The sequence below is a fragment of the Halichoerus grypus genome, chromosome 9 (assembly GCF_964656455.1).
Source record: "Halichoerus grypus chromosome 9, mHalGry1.hap1.1, whole genome shotgun sequence".
Lineage (NCBI taxonomy): Eukaryota > Metazoa > Chordata > Mammalia > Carnivora > Phocidae > Halichoerus > Halichoerus grypus.
In genome coordinates, this window is record NC_135720.1 from 50,326,179 (window position 1) to 50,348,007 (window position 21,829).

Consider the following 21,829-nt stretch of genomic DNA (forward strand, 5'->3'; position numbering starts at 1 on the left):
AGAAATCAACTTAAAATTGATTACTTACAGTGTTCTTGGCTGTTGAGGATTTCCTACTGGCTGTATTTTCTTCTTAGACTCATGCACCATTGAGCCTGCCTTCTCTTGTCTATACTTCAATTCCTTTCTTCTGTTTTCAAGGCTTTAAGCCCCTGCTGCCCACTCTATTCTCTTGAGCTTCCAGCAAACAAATTCCAGATACATGTCATTTTCTTACTCAGGCAATTTATCTTCTTCTGTTTTCCTCTCTCCTTCCAGGCCTGGCCTAGAGATGAATTATACCACTCTGGTAGGAAGGCAGAATCGGATGTAATCAGCATTTGTTTTAAAAAATCATCTTTCTCCATCCTCTTGACTGTTACACAATCCATATTATGTACTTAGCACAGTGCCTCGGATATAGTAAGCACTCATTACCTGTTGGTTGTTCTTATTATTAGGAGAATCATGCCAGTTTTGGTCCAGTGTTGGTCCCCTCAGCCTAACTATGGCTACTGCTTTTTTTTTTTTTTTTTATGGTGTGGGGAAATGCATTATTAGGGCATTTGGGGAGCAGCAATGTATTGCTTCATGCAGAACCTCGTCTTTCCTTCATGCATGTCTTCATTTCCTCCTGTGACTTTTGGGATCCCTGGTGAACTCTGTTGCCTTCTGTCTGCCATGGAAATGAGTTCACACAGAGGCTGCTGATGTGAACAGTAGGGTTCAAGAGTTCCTGAAAATAACCCAGCAGTTGCATTTTTTGGTATATACCCAAGAGAGCTGAAAACAGACGTTCACACAAAACACGTACACAAATGTTTATAGCAGCATTATTCAGAATAGCCAGAAGTGGGAAGCAACCCAAATGTCCATCAGCTGATGAATGGATACACAAAATGTGGTATATCCATATGACAAAATCTTATTTATGTTACTGTGTAATATAAAAAAGAAAGAAGTTCTGATACATGCTGCAACGTGGATGAACTTTGAAAACATTATGCTCAGTGAAAGAAAACAGTCACAAAATGTGACATATTACATCACTCCATTTTAATGGAAAACCACAGTGGGCAAATTTATAGTGACAGGAAGTAGATTAGTGGTTGTCAGAGACTGGGGGTGGGCAGAGGGGATGGAGAATGACTGCTCCTGGGAATGGAGCTTTTTTTTGATGGGATGGAAATATTTTGGGATTAAATAGTGGTGATGGTTGTACAATCTGTATATATAAAAAAACCACTCAATTGTTTAAAATGGCAACTTTTATAGTATGTGACTTACATCTCGGTTAAAAATAATGCCCAGAAGTCCATGGAATTTATGACCAGTGTGAAACTACATGCTTTTCTCTGTTCAGATAAAGATATATTAACCGTGGGAGACTCCTGGAACCCCCTCCTGATGGTGCTCTTTAATGGGGATGGAATGTTATATAATATAATAAATAAGAATGTTCTTGTTTAATGGGGATTCCACATTTAGCAGAAATGTGGAATCCATGTGTTTGCTTCTCTAGAGCATTTGTGTTAAAGGGTACAGCAATTATACCAATGCCTTCCTTTTTTAAAAATTATTTTATTTTATTTTAAGTAGGCTCCTCGCCCAATGTGGGGCTTGAACTCACAACCCTGAGATCAGGAGTCGCATGCTCCACCGACTGAGCCAACTAGGCGCCCCCGATACCTTACTTTTAAACAACTCTTCCCACGCTTACAAAAGCTCGCTGTGTCAGTATCCTAAGTGGTTCTCATAACAGTCTTATGAGTGAGATGGTTGTTATTTTCATTCCACCAAGAGGGACCCTGTTAAATAGCTGGTTCAAAGTAAATAGAGATTATAACCCAGGTTAGCTGAGGTCAGATTTAATATTGTTTCTACTCTGTACTATACCAGCATCCATGTTGAAATCTGGATCTCAGGAAAATATGTTGATTACTATAGATTTTAGGCTTGATATTAAGGCTTTTTAGATCTTTTCCAAGTCAAATAATCTATTTTAAAGGTTAATTTTAGCTATTTTTGTCAGGTTGGAATTTCAAGCATGCCTCACAGTGCTTAAGAACAAATTTGAACTGATTGTATAATTATGATAGAGAATGTTCTTTTGAATAGTGAATATTCATTTTGTACAGAAGTAGTAAAAAAAAATGGCTTATTTACCTAATGTGCACTAAGAGGACATTAGCCTCAATCAGGAGCAGACGGCTACCCCACTTCTGAAACCTAAGTGTTTGACTTCATTCGGGTACCCTGGATACAGAGAATTGTTTTGGAAAATCTGAATGCCTGGGCCTTACTCCTGGACAGGGAATGTTCTTATTTATAAATCCGAACCACTAGCATAGATGGGAGCCTGCTTAACACACACAGCATTGTGTCCTTCCTTGTTATGGTGATACGTTGAGTCAAGGAACAGGAAAAAAAGAGTACTATCTCGATGTATAATTTTGTTTTTAAAAAATATAGGCAAGTGAGGATGCAGATAATTAAAATAAAGGCACATAGGTTTGGTCAAGTCATTAACTTAATAGGAAAAACAGATCAAAAGTGCTCTTAAGGTTTTTATTAAAAAAAATTTTTTTTTTCAAGAACAAAACCATATAAGAATGGGAGAGGTGGCTAAGGGAGGTTGGAAATTTAATTTTCTGTGTCTTTTATTTGAGGAGTTTTTAGATTATAGTTATTTTGAAACCAAAATTTTTCAATTTAAAAATAGAAGTGGAGAAATAGGAGCAGATTGGAGTTTGGTGGAAAAAAATTAGAGAGAGAAAGAGAGTACAACAGGGAGGCTCTGTGCAGGGAATTCTTATGTTCAGCTTCATCCCAAATTTCCTGTGGACTGTGTAGACAGGAGTTTCAAAATTTGATGAAAACAACTCAATGGAAGCTAGGGACAGGCATTCTAGAATAGTGAACCTCTGTTTGCATACACATTTGTTTGCGCTTGATTTCAGGGGGAGCGCGGGCCTCACGGAGCCCTAAATTCTTAATCTGGGAGTGGATCAGAATCCGTCATAGGAGTTTGCAGAATACAGATACCTCTGCCTCAGCTACCCCAGGCCTCCTGCGAAGGACCCCTCCCTCTCTCAGGGAGGCGTGAGTGCTGGGGTAAGACTTGTCCATTAAGATTGGGATGGCTGATTCCTAAACGTGGTGTAGAAGCTTCGGTAACTAGTGTTCGCTGTTAACTGAGAGCTGCCCCAGTGTGATGGGTTTTGTCTCCTGGAATCACCTCACTGCTGGCTGGGCTGAGCCCTCAGGAGATGGAGCTGGGAGTCCAGCCCAACAGCCGGTTGAGTCGGGACCACACCAGGCCTGGCCTGATGGGAGATGGGGTACTGAGGTGTACAATCCTACTGATGGGCCAGTTCGGCCCTCCTTGGTCTCCTTAAGCTGTACCTTGGAGAAGAGCCATGTTTTGTTTTCACAATAGTAGCCAATGGCTCCTCCCTGCTATTAATTTTTATGCTACTTCATTTGTAAATAAGTGTTCATTTTATGTCATAAAAATGTTGAATGTTAAAAAAAAATATTTTTAAAGGCAGACAACTTCATGGCTTCTCGAGAAACAAACATAATGGAAGTTATGGTCATCTCTTCCACGCTTCTGCCTTATCCACAGTCCTACTCTATGTTTGTATTTTTCCAGCTACACACTGACATTAGTCTAGCATCTTTCTAAGTTGATTAATAGTAACAGGGCACTGTCTCTGTGCGCTTGTGGAATCTCTATAACCATTTAATTAGCAAGGTGAGTAGAAGCCTCTAATGGAAAGTCACCAGTTGGCAGTCATTGGTCAGTTAGGTAGAAGGTAGTTAAAACAGTGATTAACAAAAAGTATACACACCGTCTGTTTTAACTCAAAACCTGCATGTACATTCGTTTGCCAGTCTTTTGTTGTGAGTATGGCCCCTGGCTGGAGTTCTGGTCTTTCTTGCAAAACACCCTTCTCAGCTACATCACTCGTTTCCAATTTTGGTTTCTTCAAAGTAGAGCAAGAACTTAACACTTTGTGAAGCAACCTACATGCAGAACACCTTTAGAATTCCGTGATTTTGTTCTTCTATCTTACAGTGACTTCACTCATACCTCATGTAGCAGCATTTAAAAATAGCGCCTAACTTTTACTGACTTGGTTTTCTTTATGTGCACAGATTTCATCAGTTTACCTAAACTTTAATTAAATTATAGAATTTCAGTAACTCGTACAACTGATAGAAACTGGTTTGGGAACAAACCAAATGACTCCTGGGGAAAATATAACTAAACTAGTAGCAGCACGAGAGCACAGATAGAGAAGATGCTGAGTGTCAGCTGATCTGACAGGTTGGTTTGGTAGAGAGGTTAAGAGTGCTTCTGCTATAATATATGTTGAAGGAAATAAAAATTGTGCAGCATGTTTTAGGGTATGTTGGAGTTACTTTATTTGTAAAACAAATTCCTACAAGGATGAATGCATTTATTTACCTTTAAGAGAATATACACAGCATAGTTGTGCAGGTAGAATGTTGGGAACTAGATCAGGGCAGTTAAGATCAGAAGGTGCATCCCTGCAAGGCTTTGTGGGATCAGCCCCTTATGACAAACAGTTTTCACCTCTATGCAAACAATTAATTGTTCTGCGTTTAACAAATCAAATTTATAGTGGCAAGTATTTATAGTTTGAAGGTTACCTGCCAACCCTCTTTGGAATAATGAAAACAAACTTTCAATATAGTAGAAAAGCTCTGTGCTCTTCTTAACAAATAGGTTTGGCTAAAACCTAACTTGATGGTTTCAAGGTCTAGAATATGTACAGGTTTAGCTTAGATTTTATAACTGGCATGTAAATAGTTATTGCCCTTTTTATCTATCAAACATTTAAGGTTGGGGCACCTGGGTGGCTCAGTTGATTAAGCAACTGCCTTCAGCTCAGGTCATGATCTCAGGTCCTGGAATCAAGCCCCACAGCAGGCTCCCTGCTCAGTGGGAAGTCTTCTTCTCCCTCTCCCTCTGCCCCTCTCTTCCGCTCATGCTCTCTCTCTTTCTAATAAATAAATAAAATCTTTAAAAAAAAAACCCATTTAAGGTAGATAATAACTTATTTCCATCTAAATAAATAAATAGTATTTATATTTAGCTGGATTAAGGTATTACTATAAAGCCCAGCTAGTGTATTTCCCTATTTTCATCCACAGTAATAAAAAAATTGTCCTCAGTCCCAAGAAATATATCATGTTCTTCCCTTCTTGGCATTTAAATCAATGTAAAAATGTCCCTTGGAATCATTTCTGTGGGGGACTGTAAAAGAAGTAAAACACCTGGTGTTCTCACAGGTTTGTAGTCTGATTAGAGAAACAAGACCAACATACTTGAAACAGATTACACCAAACACTTGATTAAGTATAAAATGAGAAGTACAAGCAATAATTGTTGTTGAAGAACTTGTTTTGCATAATGTATTTTGCACATAGTAAAGGCTTGGGTGGTTAGGAAATTTGGGGGAAGTATGTGGGACTAAATAAGTGGAATTTGAACTGACTAGTGAATAAAGGAAAGAATTGTGGGTAGGACAAAAAAGGTATGTTCAGGACAGGAGGCATTTAGGGAACAGACCAGAGAGTAGGATTTGTTTTGTAATCCAGAAAGGTCCTATAAGATCCTAAGAAGGTCATCATGGTCTTTATCTGAGCACCTCCTAACTTCCCTGAGTCTTGGCAGCGAATTGTCTTTGATTCCATGTCTTTTCTTTCCTTATTTCCCTGAGAGTGTCCATAAAACCAACGGTCTCTTCTAGCCTACCATTCAATCTCTGATGTTGTGGCATTGGGAGGATTCAGTGGGGATGGGTACATAACAATGATAACCATCTTTTACCCAGTGCCTTTTAGGTTCCTGTATCAGTCAGGACAGGATAGGGTATGCTGCAGTAACAAACATTCTCAAAATTTCAGTGGATTAAAATAACATATAATATCTGTATTAACAGGAAAACTAGGTATGGGAAGAGAAAACTCTGAGACCTGGGATGGAGGCAGCACGGAGTAGCAGAGCAAGTATTGGACTAGTGGCCTAGAGGCCTAGCTCTGAGTCAGCCCACCTCCTCCTACCTATGTGACGTTGGTATGCCATTTCATCTCTCCAAGCTTGATTCTCGTCAGTTATAATATAAATGAGTTGCTCTAGCTCATCCTTGAGTTCTCTTATTTATTTATTTTTATTTTATTTTTTTAAGCTCTCTTTGAATACAGTGATTCTCTACAAGTATGAAACAAGTAAAATTTAAAGCTAGAAGAGTTTCTGTCTTCTGGATTCTATAACGTGTTTGTTTGTAAGCTCTTTCAGGATGTTTGTTTGTTTGTTTGTTTTTCTTTAACATAAGGACCGTTAGTCCTTTTTTCTCAGACCATTAAGACATAGTCAAAATTTTCATCAGCTTAGATCTGCTATATTTATTTGCACAATTTGTCCCTTTTACTCTTGTTATTTCCAGTCTGAAGCGAGAAAAGGGGACTGGGCCAGGGTTGGCTGCCACTTTGACAGTTTCACTTCCAACCTCAGGGATTCGCACTCTCATTCATCAGAGAGCTCTGAGTCCAGAGAGTTCCACGGTGGCAAACCCAATAATGATTGACCTCTGAAAAGGTCTGCTTCTTTCAGCAATTCTTCGTGTTCCTGAAAAGGGCCACTTAGTGATAAAGATTGTAGATCTTTCCTTCCATTTAGGTTTGAAGCTTAAGTGCTTTTGGTTCCAGAGTTATCCAGCGAGCTTGCTCTGCCTTGTTTTATACTCTGGCAGCTTCCCACAGATGACAAAGAAACATTTATTGGGATGCTTCTACTTGTCAGGCACTATAACTTACAGCGCATTCAGACTGAAGAATGTTCTATAAATATAGAATCATGAGAGGAATGTCTCAGAACTGGAGTCTTATCTCTAATTGTCAGTAGGATTCACTCAGGCTACCTAATACTATATCACAATCAAAAGGGCCAGAGAGTGGCAATATGGACACTATGAAAGTGACAAAAGATTTAACAATGAATGACAATACACTGAAAACTGAGACATACATACACACATACACGCATACATACGTAATTGTGTGCAACTGATGGCTTATATTCAATGGGAGGTGATAGCCTCATCAGGACACTGATGATGCCCTTGAGCCATGTGGTAAATGGTAGGTGGTTTGGCTGGCATCCTGGGCTCCGCTGTGCTCTTTTCCTTCTACCTGCCCTGGGCTGTCCTACTCATGGCAGAGCACCTTATGTCTTGTTTGTTCATGTCCTTTCTCAAAGGAGATTATTCAAGCACCATCCAGAGTCTACCACCGATTTCCAGGGAAGGTCTTGCTCCCCACCTATGTGCTGTGCCACACGACGCTGCTGTTCCACGTGTCAGCCTTTCGGGTGGCTGCAGGTGCTGAAGCTCTGTGATTCAGCTGCTCGGGTGTGGCCTCTGGGATGCATTCTTTCTGCCATGATCCCTCTTCCCCTGCACTTGGTGACTCCAGGTGATGCATTTTTAATTCTCTTTGGTAATGAAAATCACATCTTGTTTAGACTCTAGAACTTAAAACACTTTCCCTGTAAAACGGTTGAGCAGCACTGAGCTTTACCATTGACAGACTTTCTGCGCAACATTGTGCCACAGAGCCTCTCTGAGGCTGAGAGGCTAACGGGGCATCTGCGTGGATGTGACTGGCAGTTTCAGGATCACAGTGAGGGAGCCCATGGGGAGACCTGTGGTTTGGCCTGAGGCTTGAGGACTGAGGTGAGCTGAGAGCCACCAAAGAGGCCTTGGGCACCCCTTATGGACAACCCTGATTTCCAGGTGACCTTGTGGGGAGGTTGGAGATGGCTGTGCAAGGATTGGGGGTGCATTGCCTCTTTCCTCTCATAACCCCCCATTCCCCTCTTCCCTTCTCAATTCCTTTTCCTCCATCCCAGTGGTTTTCCTGTCCTCCGCCCCCCGCAACCTCTGCTAATTCTACTTTTCCTTTGGCCTTGGCAGCTACTCAGGATCCAAGGATCCTTGAAATGGGTTTATGGGGGTGCTGCAGACCTTCCATCCTGAGGCTGATGATTCAGGAACTGGTAAATGTTTGGGGGAGATGTTTTCTAACTGGAGCAAGTCCATGAACTCTTAGCAGATTGATGTTGATTCAGATGATGTTAAGCTTCTAGGATTTTGAATTCCAGAAAGTCTGGGTCCCCTATGTGCTTTGAATAGGGTGTGCATATATGTGGAAGTGTGCATGCATATGTGTGTATGTGTGTGTGTGAGAGAGAGAGAGAGAAAGAGAGACAGAGATAGTGAGTGGAAGAGAGAGAATCCTTAAAAATGTGATTCATGTTGTTTCTAAGTTCCTATTTGCTTTCTTAGGCAAACTTTCTTATATAATCTTACTTTCATAAGACAAATGAAACTCCTCCCTCCTTTCCTGGTTGATGTGATACCACAGTGAGAAACATGATTTGACATTTGAGTTCCTACTATGTATGCAGATGCTGTATAGTTTCGACATCATGGAAACAAATGAGAACCTTTGCATTGCATTGGGTCTATCCAGGAATTTGGCTTCTCTTTCTGCTGTCTATGATAAAAACCTAAAGTACATTATGTTTTATTCTTTTAGCCATTCCCTTGTGCATTCCAATCTCATGCAGACTTGAACTATTTTGACATACACAGAAAACGTGGGGAATTTAAGGATGTCAGTTGAAGAACAAAACCCAGCTCAAATTTATTTGGCATTTCTTTCCAATTTACCGGGATAACTTAGAGATTAAGTCTAGAGCTGAGCGTCTATTCTTTCTTGTCCTTAATTCCTTCCTAAAAGTTATCAGGGCCTGCTTGAATTATAGTGCATTTTTTCTTGTCGGAGTTGATTTGATTTCTGGTTCCCTTGCCTCCCGGCCTACACTCTGTGTCATGATGCAGAGGTGGCAGATTGATGGGCAAAGGATTCAAAATGCTGCTCTGGATTTGGGTTTCAGCGTGGGTGCTGTCTGTTGCCGGAGGCATTTAGCAGGTGGCCTTGGAGAGGTGGGATGGGCCTTCACAGGGAGGGGACCTCGTGGTAAGAGGCCCCTGTGGCATGGACTCTGCTTTTCCCACCTTGCCATTCGGACCCTGGCCTACTACTGAGGCCATCACAAGATTAATAGACTCAGCTTTTGTTGTGTTTAGTTTTGAATAATTTGAGTATGATGTGTCTGGACATGGATTTCTTTGAGTCTGTTTGGAGCTTGCCAAGCTTCTTAAATCTTTAGGTTTATACCTGTTGTTAAGTTTGGGCCTCTCTCAGCCATTATATCTTTAAATATATATATATATATATATATATATATATATATATATATTTTTTTTTTTTTTTTTTTTTTTTTTTTTTTTTTTTTCCCTGCACTGCATTTTTTCTCTTCCTCCTCTGACATTCCAATGACTGGAAGTTAGACTTCTTGATATCGCCTCACAGTTCCCTGAGGCTCTTTTCACTTCTTCTTCTTTTTTTTTTTTTCCCCCAAATCATTTTTTTCTCTCTCTTGTTCAGATTGGATACTCTCCGTAGATCTATCTTCAAGTTCACAGACTGTTTCTTGTGTCCTATCCATTTTGCTGCTGAGTCCATCCGCTGAGATTTTTGTTTGGGTTATTGCATTTTTCAGTTCTAAAATGTCCTTTTGGCTCTTTATATCTCCTGTTTCTTTGCTGAGACTTTCTATTTTTCCGCTGGTTTCAGGATGTACGCTCTTACTACTTGGAGTATTTCTATAATAGTTGCTTTTAAGTTTTTGTCAAATAATTCCAGCATCTGTGTTATGCCTGCATTGACATCTGCTGATTGTCTTTCCCCCACACCAATTGGGGTGTTCCTGATTCTCCATGTGCTGAGTAGTTTGGGGTTGTATCCTGGACATTTTGTATATTGTATTATGAGAGTCTGAGTCATGTTTAAATACTATAGATAAGGTTGATATATTTGTTTTCCCAGACAGTCTGGTTGGATCCAGGCCTCAAATTTCAGCCAGCCTTCTGGGGATTGTGATTTCAATATCAGTCCTGTTTTCAAAGCCTTTGCGATGTTTTTTTTTCCGATCTGTCCCACATACATGCTACCCAGTGTCCAGTCTGGGACCCTGGAAAGGTCTGTCACCTGGGTTCCCAGAGCCTTTGATATGCTAACTGGGGTCAGATCCATGCTCCTACATTTCAGGGGTGAGCCCCGGGCTTCATAAACCACTTTATGGGGTTGCTTTCCTTTTCCACGATTTCCTCAGTATTACCCAGTTCTCTGTGGTTTCTGAACCTCTGGCCGGAAAGGTTGGGTTTCGTTACCTCTGCTCTGCCTGTGCTTTGCTACATACTTCTGGTAACTGTGCTTGAGTCTAAGGCCAAGGTGTGGGAGAAAGAGAGAGAAAATACCGGGGACTCACCCCATCCTCTTGGGGTCACAGCCACAGATCGAAGAGTAAGCTTCCCTTTCCTCAGAGTTTTAGGTGCCTCTGGCCCTCTGCTTGGCTTCTACCACTGCAGTGGGATGCTGGGATGCTAGAATGGCAAAAAGGAAGAAAAAAGACAGGAAAAGATGGGGGATTTTCCCCACTCTCTCTGAGCATTAGGAGACCCCTTCCCTGCTGGAGCCCGAATGAGGGGGCTTCTCCTGACGCTTGTGGTCTGTGCCAACGCCCACTTCTAGTATGTGGCCGCCTTGAGGAGGGGCCAGGAGAGAGGGCCCCAGAAGAAAAAGCAATGGTGATCTCACTGCAGGTTCTGTGGTACTTTGAATTCTGGTCTTCCTCTTCAGTCTGCCTGCTGGTATTTACTTTTCACATTCCTCAAATCACTGCTCCATACGTTCTGGCCAGGTTTTATTGCTGCATTCAGTATAAGACACAGGGTGGGGGGGTGTGCTTACCCATCTTTATCCAGAACTGAAACTGAGATTCTTTTTTTTTTTTAAGACTTTATTTATTTATTTGACAGAGAGAGACACAGTGAGAGAGGGAACACAAGCAGGGGGAGTGGGAGAGGGAGAAGCAGGCTTCCTGTCGAGGAGGGAGCCCAAAGTGGGGCTCAATCCCAGGACCCTGGGATAATGACCTGAGCCTAAGACAGACGCTTAACAACTGAGCCATCCAGGCGCCCCATGAGATTCTTTTTTTAAATGAAATTTTTGCATGGAGTACCTGAATTTTAAATGTCACCACAACATGTGTAACTGACCCCTGCTCTTTTTTTCTTTTTAAACCAGAACGTTAATTGTGTGACAAATCGTTGAAATCCTTAAGATGAACTGGATGCTGCCCTCTTGGGCTTAGGTGTTGTTCCTCCAGGGAATCCATGCCCAAGTCTGCGATATACAATTTTTAGCTGCCTCATTCGATTGGTCCCAGTGGTGTTTCGTTTTTTCGCCTTGGCACTCCAGTTATACTTTCTCTTGCCCTCAGCAGGATAGCTGCATCTGCCACGGTGGACTTCTGAAGGTGGTAGGCCTTCGAGCCACAGCGGCGGCACAATGTGTGTGTCTTATTGCGACGCTTTCCAAACGATGACGTCCCCTTGGTCATCTTGTTTCCGTGGCAGACCCCAAAGAGACCCCTGCTCTTTTGGAAGCAGGACTAACCGTGAGAAAAAAGTTCAGGAGCATGCAGAGGGGAAGGTGCGTAAGCTGCCACCCCAGAGACGCACAGAGCCCTGCACACTCACTCAGGCCAAGTCCTAAAAACCATGATTATCTAAGGGCGTTACAGAAAGGTAAGGCTGATGCTCGCATGCTCTCAGCTGCGCCTGGACCCAGGTTCTTCCCTGGGCCCTGTTTTGTGCCCCCCCTCCCCCAACCCTACAACTCCCACAACCCCCTTCTCCTTCTAAAAAGGAATAAACAATTTCCTTCAATCTTTGTTTCCTGCCCACTAACAGATGCTCCTAATTAGCACACAATTGCAAAAAAAATATATTTTGCTTGTTTTGGGTTTGTTTCTCAGAGAGAGCTTAGACTTCCCCAATATCAGCACATCAACACATGCTCAGTGGGTTGTTTAGTTTGACTCAAGGACTCACAACCGTGTTCTTTTCCACGGGTACGACTGAAATGCAATCAGTGGTTGGCCATCTCTCCCAACAGAAAATTGCTGGTTCTGAAACCTGTCAGGAACTTACTCAGTTGTGGGAATGTGCATTTTGGGAGTACTGAAACTTTACAAAAAGATCCCAAACACTCTACCAGCACGATAAAGAAACTGACCATTTAAATCACTCATCCTATAATTTTATCCCTAAAGAACTGTAGCATCGAAACACAGAGGAATGGACTATTAGGAGCCTTCCTTTGGCTTATTTTATATTTGTATTTTACACAAATATGTTAAAAAATGCTCATGTAACTGATGGTGGTATGGTCCTTGTCTGACAATTTCTATGGGGGCCCCATGAGGTCATTCACGTGTGTGGGGGAAACTGCCTGTGAAGAAGGAAGCTGTTATTCCAGATTTCAAGACAATGAAAGCTTTTGCACCAAGCAGAATCGATGGCTCTCTTTCCGGGTTATGGGTGGGTCTGCTTTTCTTAATAATTTTTTTTTTTTAAATGCAGCCAGTTTTGCTTGGGGCTTGTGGTCTTGAATTAAGACATTCCTGTTATGTGCATAAGTGTAGGCTGGTAGGCAAAAGAGTATTTTAAAACATTGCTTTATTTTTTGCACTATCTTCTAATAGTAAAATCTTGGAATTCAGTTTCTTTGGCTTGAAAGAATCATTTTTTTTTTCAAGAAACAAATTTAATGCTGAAATCATAAATTATAAAAATATCTGAAAGCCTCACGGCTATGCTTGTTGTGGTCTTTTTGAGCCAGGTCCATTATCTGTGTGCACTGGCTTGGACTGACTCAGTGATCACTTTTTTTTTTTTTTTTTTACCCCGTGGGGTGCAGAATCTCAGATGTCTGCAAAATAGCCCCAGAACAACATGAGTTAGCAGTATATATCTTCTGCTGTCCTTAATCTTAATTTTTGGAAATTTTTTCTCTGCACTCAAAACATACTAGAGGAAGCCAGCTCACTTTTCAATGCACGTTGCCTGGAGAAAGTGCCAGAGAAAGCCTTCACAAACAAAGTGGGGGCTGCTTCTTTCCCTCAGAAGTCTGGAACCCTGCCTTCCCTGAGCTGCCTATCCGTGCTGGGGGAGGGGCTCCTTTGTATGAGTGGCCTGGTGGTTCAAGGGGCAGGACCATGGACTGCAAAGGAGTAGAGGGGCCCTCGTCCCTGCAATGGCTCAAGATGATGCTACTTCTCTGTGGCAGCTCATTGTGTGGCCTCCATTTGACATTTTAGTGCAGGTCTGCTGGGGACAGTCAGACCAGCCCCGAATGATAGTACAAGCACCCGCTTCTGCTGAAGCTGTTCCTTTACCCATCCCGAGAGGAAGCGGGGCTGGCAGACAGGACTGGGAATCCCCGTTTCCACCTCCTGGGAGTGATGGGGATAGCATCATTCTGGCCACATGCAGTTTGGAGCATATAGATAACAGTGTATGCCGGCATTTAGGGAATTATTGGGGGATAAAATCATGATAAATTTTTTTTTAAAAGAAAAACATTTTTGGTTTTGTTTTGTTTTTGGCTTGTTCTATGAAACACCAGCCACTGGTGTTTTAAGGTGCTCAGAGAATTCTGTCGGCGGGATGTTTGGAAGGACAAATATTGATGTGTGCGCTAGAGAATTAAGACAAATGATAATTGAAAGAGATGATAAAAGCTAGTGGTTTCCTTGGGGAAATAATCACGAACTGCTGTCAGACTGATTCCAATAAGAACATTACTTTATGTGAAATGTTTTTTAAACAGCTCAACCAAAGCATTAAGCTGGATTGCTGCTAGGGCATCTCTTTGCTGTATTATACCTCCACCTGAGATTCCTCAGCTGCTCGTCACTGTTCCGGCTGCCACGTTGAGCTGCATCATGGTCAACACTCGGTTGGAAATGAGCAATATCAGATTGCAATAGGATCCTGTTTGCGGATCCTGAAGATAATTCTATAGTTTTACCATACTGATTCACCATGCAGATTCACTGTTACTGATCTGTGAAGTTATTTATGTGTGTTTGCTCAGGTTAAGTGGCTCCTGCTGTGTTTAGGGTATCTCTTTAAGGAAACTTTAGGGCTTCTTGCGGTGGAGACTGCTTGCCACAATTTGCATTTGTATGTTTTGGCATTTATGTTGGGGTTATACTTGGGTCCTCCATCTCTTTGTGACCCCATTTACCCTCTAGAGGTATCTGTCAGAGCCCCTACCTAACTGCATTGCATTTATTGGGTTAAAACTGTATTAAATTATCCTGTGTTAAATTATAACCCAGAGCCTGGCACGAGGCATGAGTGTCCACTGAATGAATGAATGATGCCCTGGTCAAGTCTCATTGCCTCTTTCCAAAGGAAGCGATGCAGGAGACCTTCCATTTGCCTCTCCAGATCCACTTTCCACCCTTCTCTTCCTGTTCTGCACCCCCAGAGGCTGACTAACCATAGCCTCCCTCTTCTCTGCCTTCTTTTGCCTTTGACAGTTAGTGTGGGTATATAATAGGCCTGGATGTGCTCGGATTGCTTTGTTCCTTTATTGAATGCCTTCTCCATACAGTGTCCCACTCTGGGTTCCACAAATTCCTCTTCCTCCTTGTTCCTTCAGGCTGAGGGTTTGTGAGGGCTCTCTGGTGCTACCAGCCATGGGTATTGCATTATTCCTTAAGGATTTCCTTAAACCCTGCACACACGTTTATAAATAGTCTTTCTATTAAATTCTTCTCAAATTAGCCCGTGGGAAGGAGCCCACTGTATCCTGCTAGAACTCTGACTGATATTTGCCCAGGTCACCCAGATGACAAAGTTAGTTATAATCTAGATACCCTACTCTGTCTCTCTTGCATTATTTCAAGTAAACCCTCTCTTCTAGGCCAGTCTGCCTCCAAATTAGAATCAAATAGATCAGGGGTCAGCAAACTACAGCTGTGTGGGCCGAATCCAGCCTGCAACCTATTTTTGTAAATGGAATTTTATTGGAACACAGCCATGACCATGGGTTTACTCACTGTCTGTGGCTGCTAGGAGCTGTAGCAGGAGGTGAGGAATTGCAGCAGAAACCGTATGGCCTGCAAAGCCGAAACTAGTTGCTGTTTCACCCCTTATAGAAGGAGTTTACTGATCCCTGATTTCAAGGAAGACCGTCGTGTGTGAACTTTGTCATTTTTATCAAGAGGCTCCTGGGCCAGATGCTGGGGGGCACTTGTGAGTGGCCATAGGATGAGGACATGGGGAGTTTTAAACCCCAGGCCTAGACAGGTTTGGCCAAAGAGCACTGTGTTGTGGCAAGGCACTCCCTCATGTGATATGAGAAGAACGTGACCAAACAAAACTGGGAGGTATTTGTATTTAAATGTGCTTATAATGTATGATTTCATAATTGAATAATTTCCTGAAAAGAATTGCTCTCCCTAATGTTTCAGCATCTCCCTGTCAAAGTTACCAGACTGCCCTTTGTGGGAGAGTCCAGGTTTTGTTCATATCTTTGTAGACCTCTGTCTGGCACAGAGTGACTGACACTCAGTATTGTTTGACCAAATGGTAATCAGCATCTACTTCAGAGAAGGGGAAAGAAGTAGGGGGGTGGTGGTGGACAGTATTAACTGGGAAGATATATTAATGTTCTCAGGCTTTCTCTGATTAGAGTCTCTGCTCAGCCTTCACAGAACAAGAACAGCTATAAGAAGAGCCTGTGTACCCAGAAAAGGTGCCCCTCAGGGCAGACTGGCTGCACCACTTGTAGGGTTTGGTGCAAAATGAAAACGTGAGGCCCCTTGTTCCAAAATTATTAAAGAATTTCCAGATAGTATCAGCGTATCAGTAGAGCATTGAGCCCAGCACAGGCCCCTCTAAGACGACCCAGGTCACACGCCCAGGAGACTGGCAGCTGAGAAGAAGGCAGCCTGTGGGAGATCAGCGAGGATTCGTTAAGTCTAGAGAACTGCAGGGCGCTCAGCTACTACAAGGAGGGGCAGACCTGTATTGCTCAGAGTTCTGGAGGCTGGAAGTCCAGGGTCAGGGTGCCAGCAGGATTGGTTTCCAGGAAAGGCCCTCTTCCGGGTTGCTGCCTTCTCGCCATGTCCTTCCATGGGGGAAGGGGCTAGAGAGCTCTGTGGGATCTTTTATGTAACAGCACTAATAGCATTCAGGAGGGCTCTACCCTCATAACCTAAGCACCTCCCAGAGGCCCCCCTGCCTAATACCATCACATTGGTCATTAGGATTTCAACCTTTGAATATGGGGGAGGGGGGGACACACACACACATTCAGACCATGGTAATACCTGAGTGAAGGACAATGTGTTTACATGAATGGCCCATTTATCTGTTCCCAGAAACTTCCCTTGCCTTCTTCCTCAACATAGAAGCGGTTTAAGGGCCCAGTCTAAGCACTGTGCCGGAACCCCTATGCCAAGACACCCAGAGTCTTTCCTTATGTCAGACATTCACCCTGCCAGCTGCTGGGGCTTCTCTCCACCCACCCGCTTCCCCACCCCCACACCCTGAGCCCTACTCTCCCAGTTAGAATCACAGCGAGCCTCTGGGAGGTTTCTAAGCGGTGATAACTATGGGTGGGGGACTTTGAAGTCGAGGAAGAACTTCATAACTAGTGCTTCCCTTCAACCGGAGGGATCCCACTTTTGTTTCTTCCAGACCACTGCGATCCCCTAACCCTTCATCCATCCCATCACCCTTGCTACAAAAGGGGGCCTAGCGTTCATCTCTAACTGCTCTGCTTGTGGGAGCTCCTCACGTCCTCTGCTGAAAGGTGGCAGCCGCTTGGGGCACCTGGGCGGCTCATTCGGTTAAGCATCTGACTCTTGATTTCAGCTCAGGTTGTGATCTCCATGTCGTGGGTTCCAGCCCCGCATTCAGCTCCACATTGGGTGTGGAGCCTACTTAAAAAAAAAAAAAAGGTGGCAGCCCCTTGCTAGAAGGCCACCCTTGTCAGCACTGGTGGGGACAGCTTCGGGGTCCTCTCCTGCAGGTGCACAGACCCAGATGCCAGGCACGCTGAGATCTGGAACACCAAGGGTGGCCACCCCGTCTCCCTGTGCTGGAGAAGGCACCCAAGTGCCCCAAGGATTTCAGGCATTATGATGCCTCAACAACAAAACTGGCCCTTAGGGAGGGGCAGAGTTCTGAAGCTCTAGAAGCTTTGGAAACCGTAGTAGATAGGGGAGTTTTCCTTCGAATGGGGAGTGGAGCTGTGTCATACAAAGCCACAGTCGGGAGAGCCTGATGGGGTCAAGTGGAGTTTGCTCTGGATCAGAAGTCAGATGTCCGCAGGCCTTTGCAGTCTTTTGCTTATTAAGCCAGTAGCAGGAATTTCTCAGGCCCTGTTTGCTTCCCTGTCGCTGTGGTGACCTTAATGACAGCAGCCCCAGACAGGCCCCCCACTGCTGTGCTCAGACATGTTCGTCCTGCAAGCAGCTAAAGCAGAGGCGCAGCCCCGCTGATAGTCTGTGTCCCTGTCACCCCCACCGCGAGCGCCTCCACCCTTTACACATGGACCTGTTTTCTTTTGCAGGGTCCCCGGTGGCATATAGATCTGCAGCCATGGGCGGGTCCTGCTCAGTCCCTGGATGAAGAGGTCTTGAGGTTCCTGAGATACATCAGCACCCCCCAGGTTGTATTCCAGGCGCAAGTGGGTTTGGAAACCCTGCGAAAGATGCTGAGCAGCCCCCTTTAAAAAAGGGTTTGATCAGTGAGGGGGTGGGGAGGTTCTCAGGGACTCCTGGTAGGGACTTGGTAAGGACAGAGTTTCTGAGGCCTTGCTGCTTAAATTTATCCACTTACTTAGAGGCAGATAAGATGCCTCCCATTTGCTTCAGCATCTTCTGCCTTCCATGGGTATTGTCATCTTGAAATGTTTTAATGATTCATCCCGACGTGTTTTAAAGATCCACTTTAGCAAATTGCTTTGGAAAGCCATTTGAAGCAACAGATTCATGCCCGTGAGTAGGCAGTCAAGTGTGTCACAAAACAAAATCATCATCTGGAGGTTCAAGTTCCATTTTGTATTTGGAGGAATCTGCCTTTTCACTCTTCCCCCACAGATGCTTGGCAGACCGAGACCCGCTAGGCCAGAGAGCCGAGGAGATGTTGCAGGCAGTCTGAGAAGCTACCGAATCCAAAGGCACTCAGTTCTTATTGCACTGAAAATCATGATGGAGCATCGGCCTTTATTAATCACTTAACACACTGTGACAGCTCCCGCCTAGGCTGAGTCTGTGCCCCCAGCAAGGAAAGGGACTGTCCACTAAGCAGAATCTATGGCTCTTGACACGCCAATCAGGAGATTCCATCCTCAAGTAGCCTGATCCTGGGGACAGAGAGACATTAGACAAGATCAAAGCCCAAGGGAAACTTTGCCCTGAACTGAGAGGTGTTAGGAAATTAGGAACTCACACTGCCTAGAAGGTACGTAGGCCCACTGGGAAGGTGCCCTGGGGGGCTGGTGTGGCACTGGAGGTCCCAGGCTCTTTTGATGTCCCTTCAGCCCACTGGTTCTGGGCATCCCACTTCTCCTCCAACACCTTCCTGGCAGCAGAGCCCATTTTTCATCTGTGGAGAGAATATGTTTCTAGATCTTTGGAAGGCTAGTTTAGGGGTAAAAGAAAGTCCCATTTTTCATATGATGCAGTCAGACAATTGGATCTTAATATCTGTCACCTAGACATGGAAATAAAAGCTTGTTGAATTAATCATGAGTTATGTAGGATGATAAATTGATCCCTGTGCTTTACATAATTTCATCTTACTTTGCTGCTGCAAATTAATTTGGTGGACTTTGATAGACTTAATTAAAATGCTGAAATTTTAATTTTATGGTTTGGTTTTTACATGAAGGACCTCTTGACTGTGACTTTAAGAAGCCCTTAAGACACCAGAGAAAAATGCGAGGTGTTAGCTTTATGAATTTGAGAACTGTGGGCTCCACCCCCCAAAATAAATTGACCAAGTAAAAGTCTCCAAATTCCATTTTATATGTATTTCAGGTTAATGTTCTGTAACTTATAAAAGGCATATTTACTTAGAAGAAGCTCATGAGGCATGAAAGGGATATTTCAAGCCCCTCTTGGATTTTTCCCGTGAGTTATACGTTGAGAGGAGAAAAATTTCGAGGGGAAAAGAAAAGCATCCTACAATGTAGCCTGATATGACCCTGGGCAATTTATTTTGCTTCTCTGGTTCTTACTGTTCTGATCTTGAAAAGGAAGAGAGTTATTAAATTATTTCTTAGGTTTCTCCCAGTTCTGTGAGCTTATACTCTGCCAAGAGTATATAGGATCGTTATTGACTAAGTATTTTTGAGCACTTACTTCATGCCAGGAGCTGTGCCAGGCCCTGGGAATACAGTCTCTGCCTTCAAGCAGCTAAGAAACTAGTTGGGAAGGTAGATAAATGGACATATTATTCAGCTGGATGAGTGTGACAATAAAGATCTGGTTGTTGGAGCTCACTAGAAGGATTTTCATCCTCCAGAAAAACTGAGATAAAGTTCTAGATCTCACGGTGGTTTTGTAATCAGGAGTCGTTTTGCCCAGGTGAGGTCCTATGTTTTCTGTACTTCTAAGTCACTGGGAAGCCAGCGGGTGGGAGCTCATCAGAGATGACACTGATTCTTAATCAGAATCTTTTGCTAAACAGTGTTCCCTCCCCCTCTCTATGCAATGCAGAGATTTTTGGTTTTTTTGTTGTTGTTGTTTTGTTTTTTTGGCTGTTTTGGGGGCTTAGCCTTCATTTAGAACTTGACAACTTGACAATGAAAGCCTACAAAATTGGAAGAATATTAGAGTCACTATTCCCTAAAATTTCCACAGTTAGCAGTAGTGAGTCATAATGGGCCAGGGAGGAAAAAACCCTCTGAAGGTACTAAAGCAAATTCCACCCCCGTCCTCTTATGCTTCTTTTTAAAATTAAAAAAAAAAAAGATCTCCCTCAAATCTGTGTTCAAGCTTGCACAGCAAGGCCCAGCATTTGATGTGTGCATCACCGATGTATTCATTCCTCAAGTCAGCAGGCATTTGTTAAACACCTGTTCGGTGGCCGGCACAGACTAGGGCGGACAAGCCGAATCCAGTACCAACACATACTGGCAGACAGCTGGGATGCAAGAGTTGTGCGCTCCCTAACGGGGTGGGGGGGGGACGGATGGGTGGGGGAGTTTCCCCAGACCAGGGGAGCTTGGAAACAGAAGCACGGGGCAGGGGACAGTGCGGCATTAGACCTCAATGGGGTGGCACCCCTGGACTTGTACATTGTGGTGGCCCTGATGACATGAGACACTGAGGTCCTGAAGTTTTAAGGAAACCCCAGAGGATGGGATGTGTGGTAGAGTGTGCACAACATCAAGCTCAGTTTAATTAGGTATTGTTTTCTAATGTCAAAGACCAGAATTACATCTCTGAGTTCCAGAGTCGATGACACGCTCTCTGCTGCTAACAAGAAATGGTTAAATCATAAACACAGTGCTCTGTTCTAAGGGAAGGCTCCAGATCCAGCTTTTTATGGCCGCCCCCAAACCATATGCCTCTAGGAAGCAGGCCTTGCAGCACAAAATTAAGCAACAGTTTCTGTTTTAAAAAAGAAAAAATAGATTTTAAAACATTATCTGTCTCTCCATCCATCCATCTATCCATCCATCCATCCATCCATCCATCCATCCATCCATCCATCCAATCATCTACCCGTCTATCTATTTGTAAGAATAACATAAAAATCCAAGCCCTGGAGATGCAGATTTTACAACTTTATAACAATTGTATCTATTATATTTACTGCTACACACACACACACACCCCGGGATAAAAGCAACAAAAATACAACTCTTTCCTTAAATTTTGCCTTTCAAAATAACGGTATTACATAAACATACAATTGATCATTGAAGTGATTCTGCCAGAAGTCCACAAATTTTAAGGGCTCCCTTTGTCAGATTCTACTTATGGGTTGCCAGAAATTCTGTTCCATCTTTTGGGATACCAAATGAAATGAGAATAAACTAATCCCTTTATGGGGTGCCCGGTTGGCTCAGTCGGTGGAACATGTGACTCTTGATCTTGGGGTTGTGAGTTCGAGCCCCACATTGGATGTAGAGATTAAAAAATAATAAGTAAATAAATAAATAAATAATATTTAAAAAAATAAATGAATCCCTTTAAGTTAAATAACTAAAATGCATTTCAGAAAATATTTTTTCCTGGAGTCTTCTCCTTTGTCCAGGCCTAATTTGCTAAAATTACAAGGGGAATTAGAGAGAGAGAACATAATTACTGGAATTGGGGCTTAGCTAGGAGTTACTGCCCTCAGTTATTTTGCTTGCAAGACTTTCTTGAAGCCCTGGCCATAAATCTTAATGAGAAAGTTTGAAAAATCAATATTTAATTAATTTTTAGGAGCTGAATTTTACCGAGTACTCCTAGTTGTTTTCAAAACCTAATGTCTACCAGTGAGATGGTTAATAAATGGTTAAAATGGAAAAACTCCTGTGTTATATTTTTGAGCAAGGAGAGGAAAGGGCAACATTAGCAGAGAGATTGAATGGAAAAGAATGTCTTTTCAACAGGGATATATCTGTGCAAGATGAAATCTGCAGAAGAAGAAATGCTTGAAGTGTCACCTTTAATAGACTAAAACTCTCCTCCGCAACATTGAAAGGAAGGGCAGCTGAACCTCAGTGCCCTGAACCTTGACCCTTATTATTTCTGATTCTTGGAGGCCTCTCCCTAAGTGTCATTGCCTGCGTGGCTGGCTTTTTGCTAGGGGTGGGTTTGGAG

The 21,829-nt window shown here is 43.2% G+C and overlaps 1 protein-coding gene, 1 non-coding gene and 1 pseudogene across 5 annotated transcripts in view; 1 reads left to right on the top strand and 2 right to left on the bottom strand.

Annotated features, from left to right (window-relative positions):
* METTL24 (methyltransferase like 24) overlaps positions 1-21,829 on the top strand; it is a 152,357-nt gene that overhangs the window by 16,060 nt on the left and 114,468 nt on the right. For all 4 annotated transcript variants that reach the window (XM_078054881.1, XM_036075339.2, XM_036075340.2 and 1 more), the window contains exon 2: positions 17,578-17,676. In XM_078054881.1, coding sequence (XP_077911007.1) covers positions 17,578-17,676 — 99 coding nt within the window. The remainder of the gene's footprint in view (positions 1-17,577; positions 17,677-21,829) is intronic.
* Positions 1,585-1,657, bottom strand: TRNAR-CCU (transfer RNA arginine (anticodon CCU)). Its single transcript has one exon. It is a non-coding gene; the product is annotated as a tRNA-Arg (tRNA).
* LOC118524909 (large ribosomal subunit protein eL37-like) lies at positions 11,207-11,574 on the bottom strand (annotated as a pseudogene).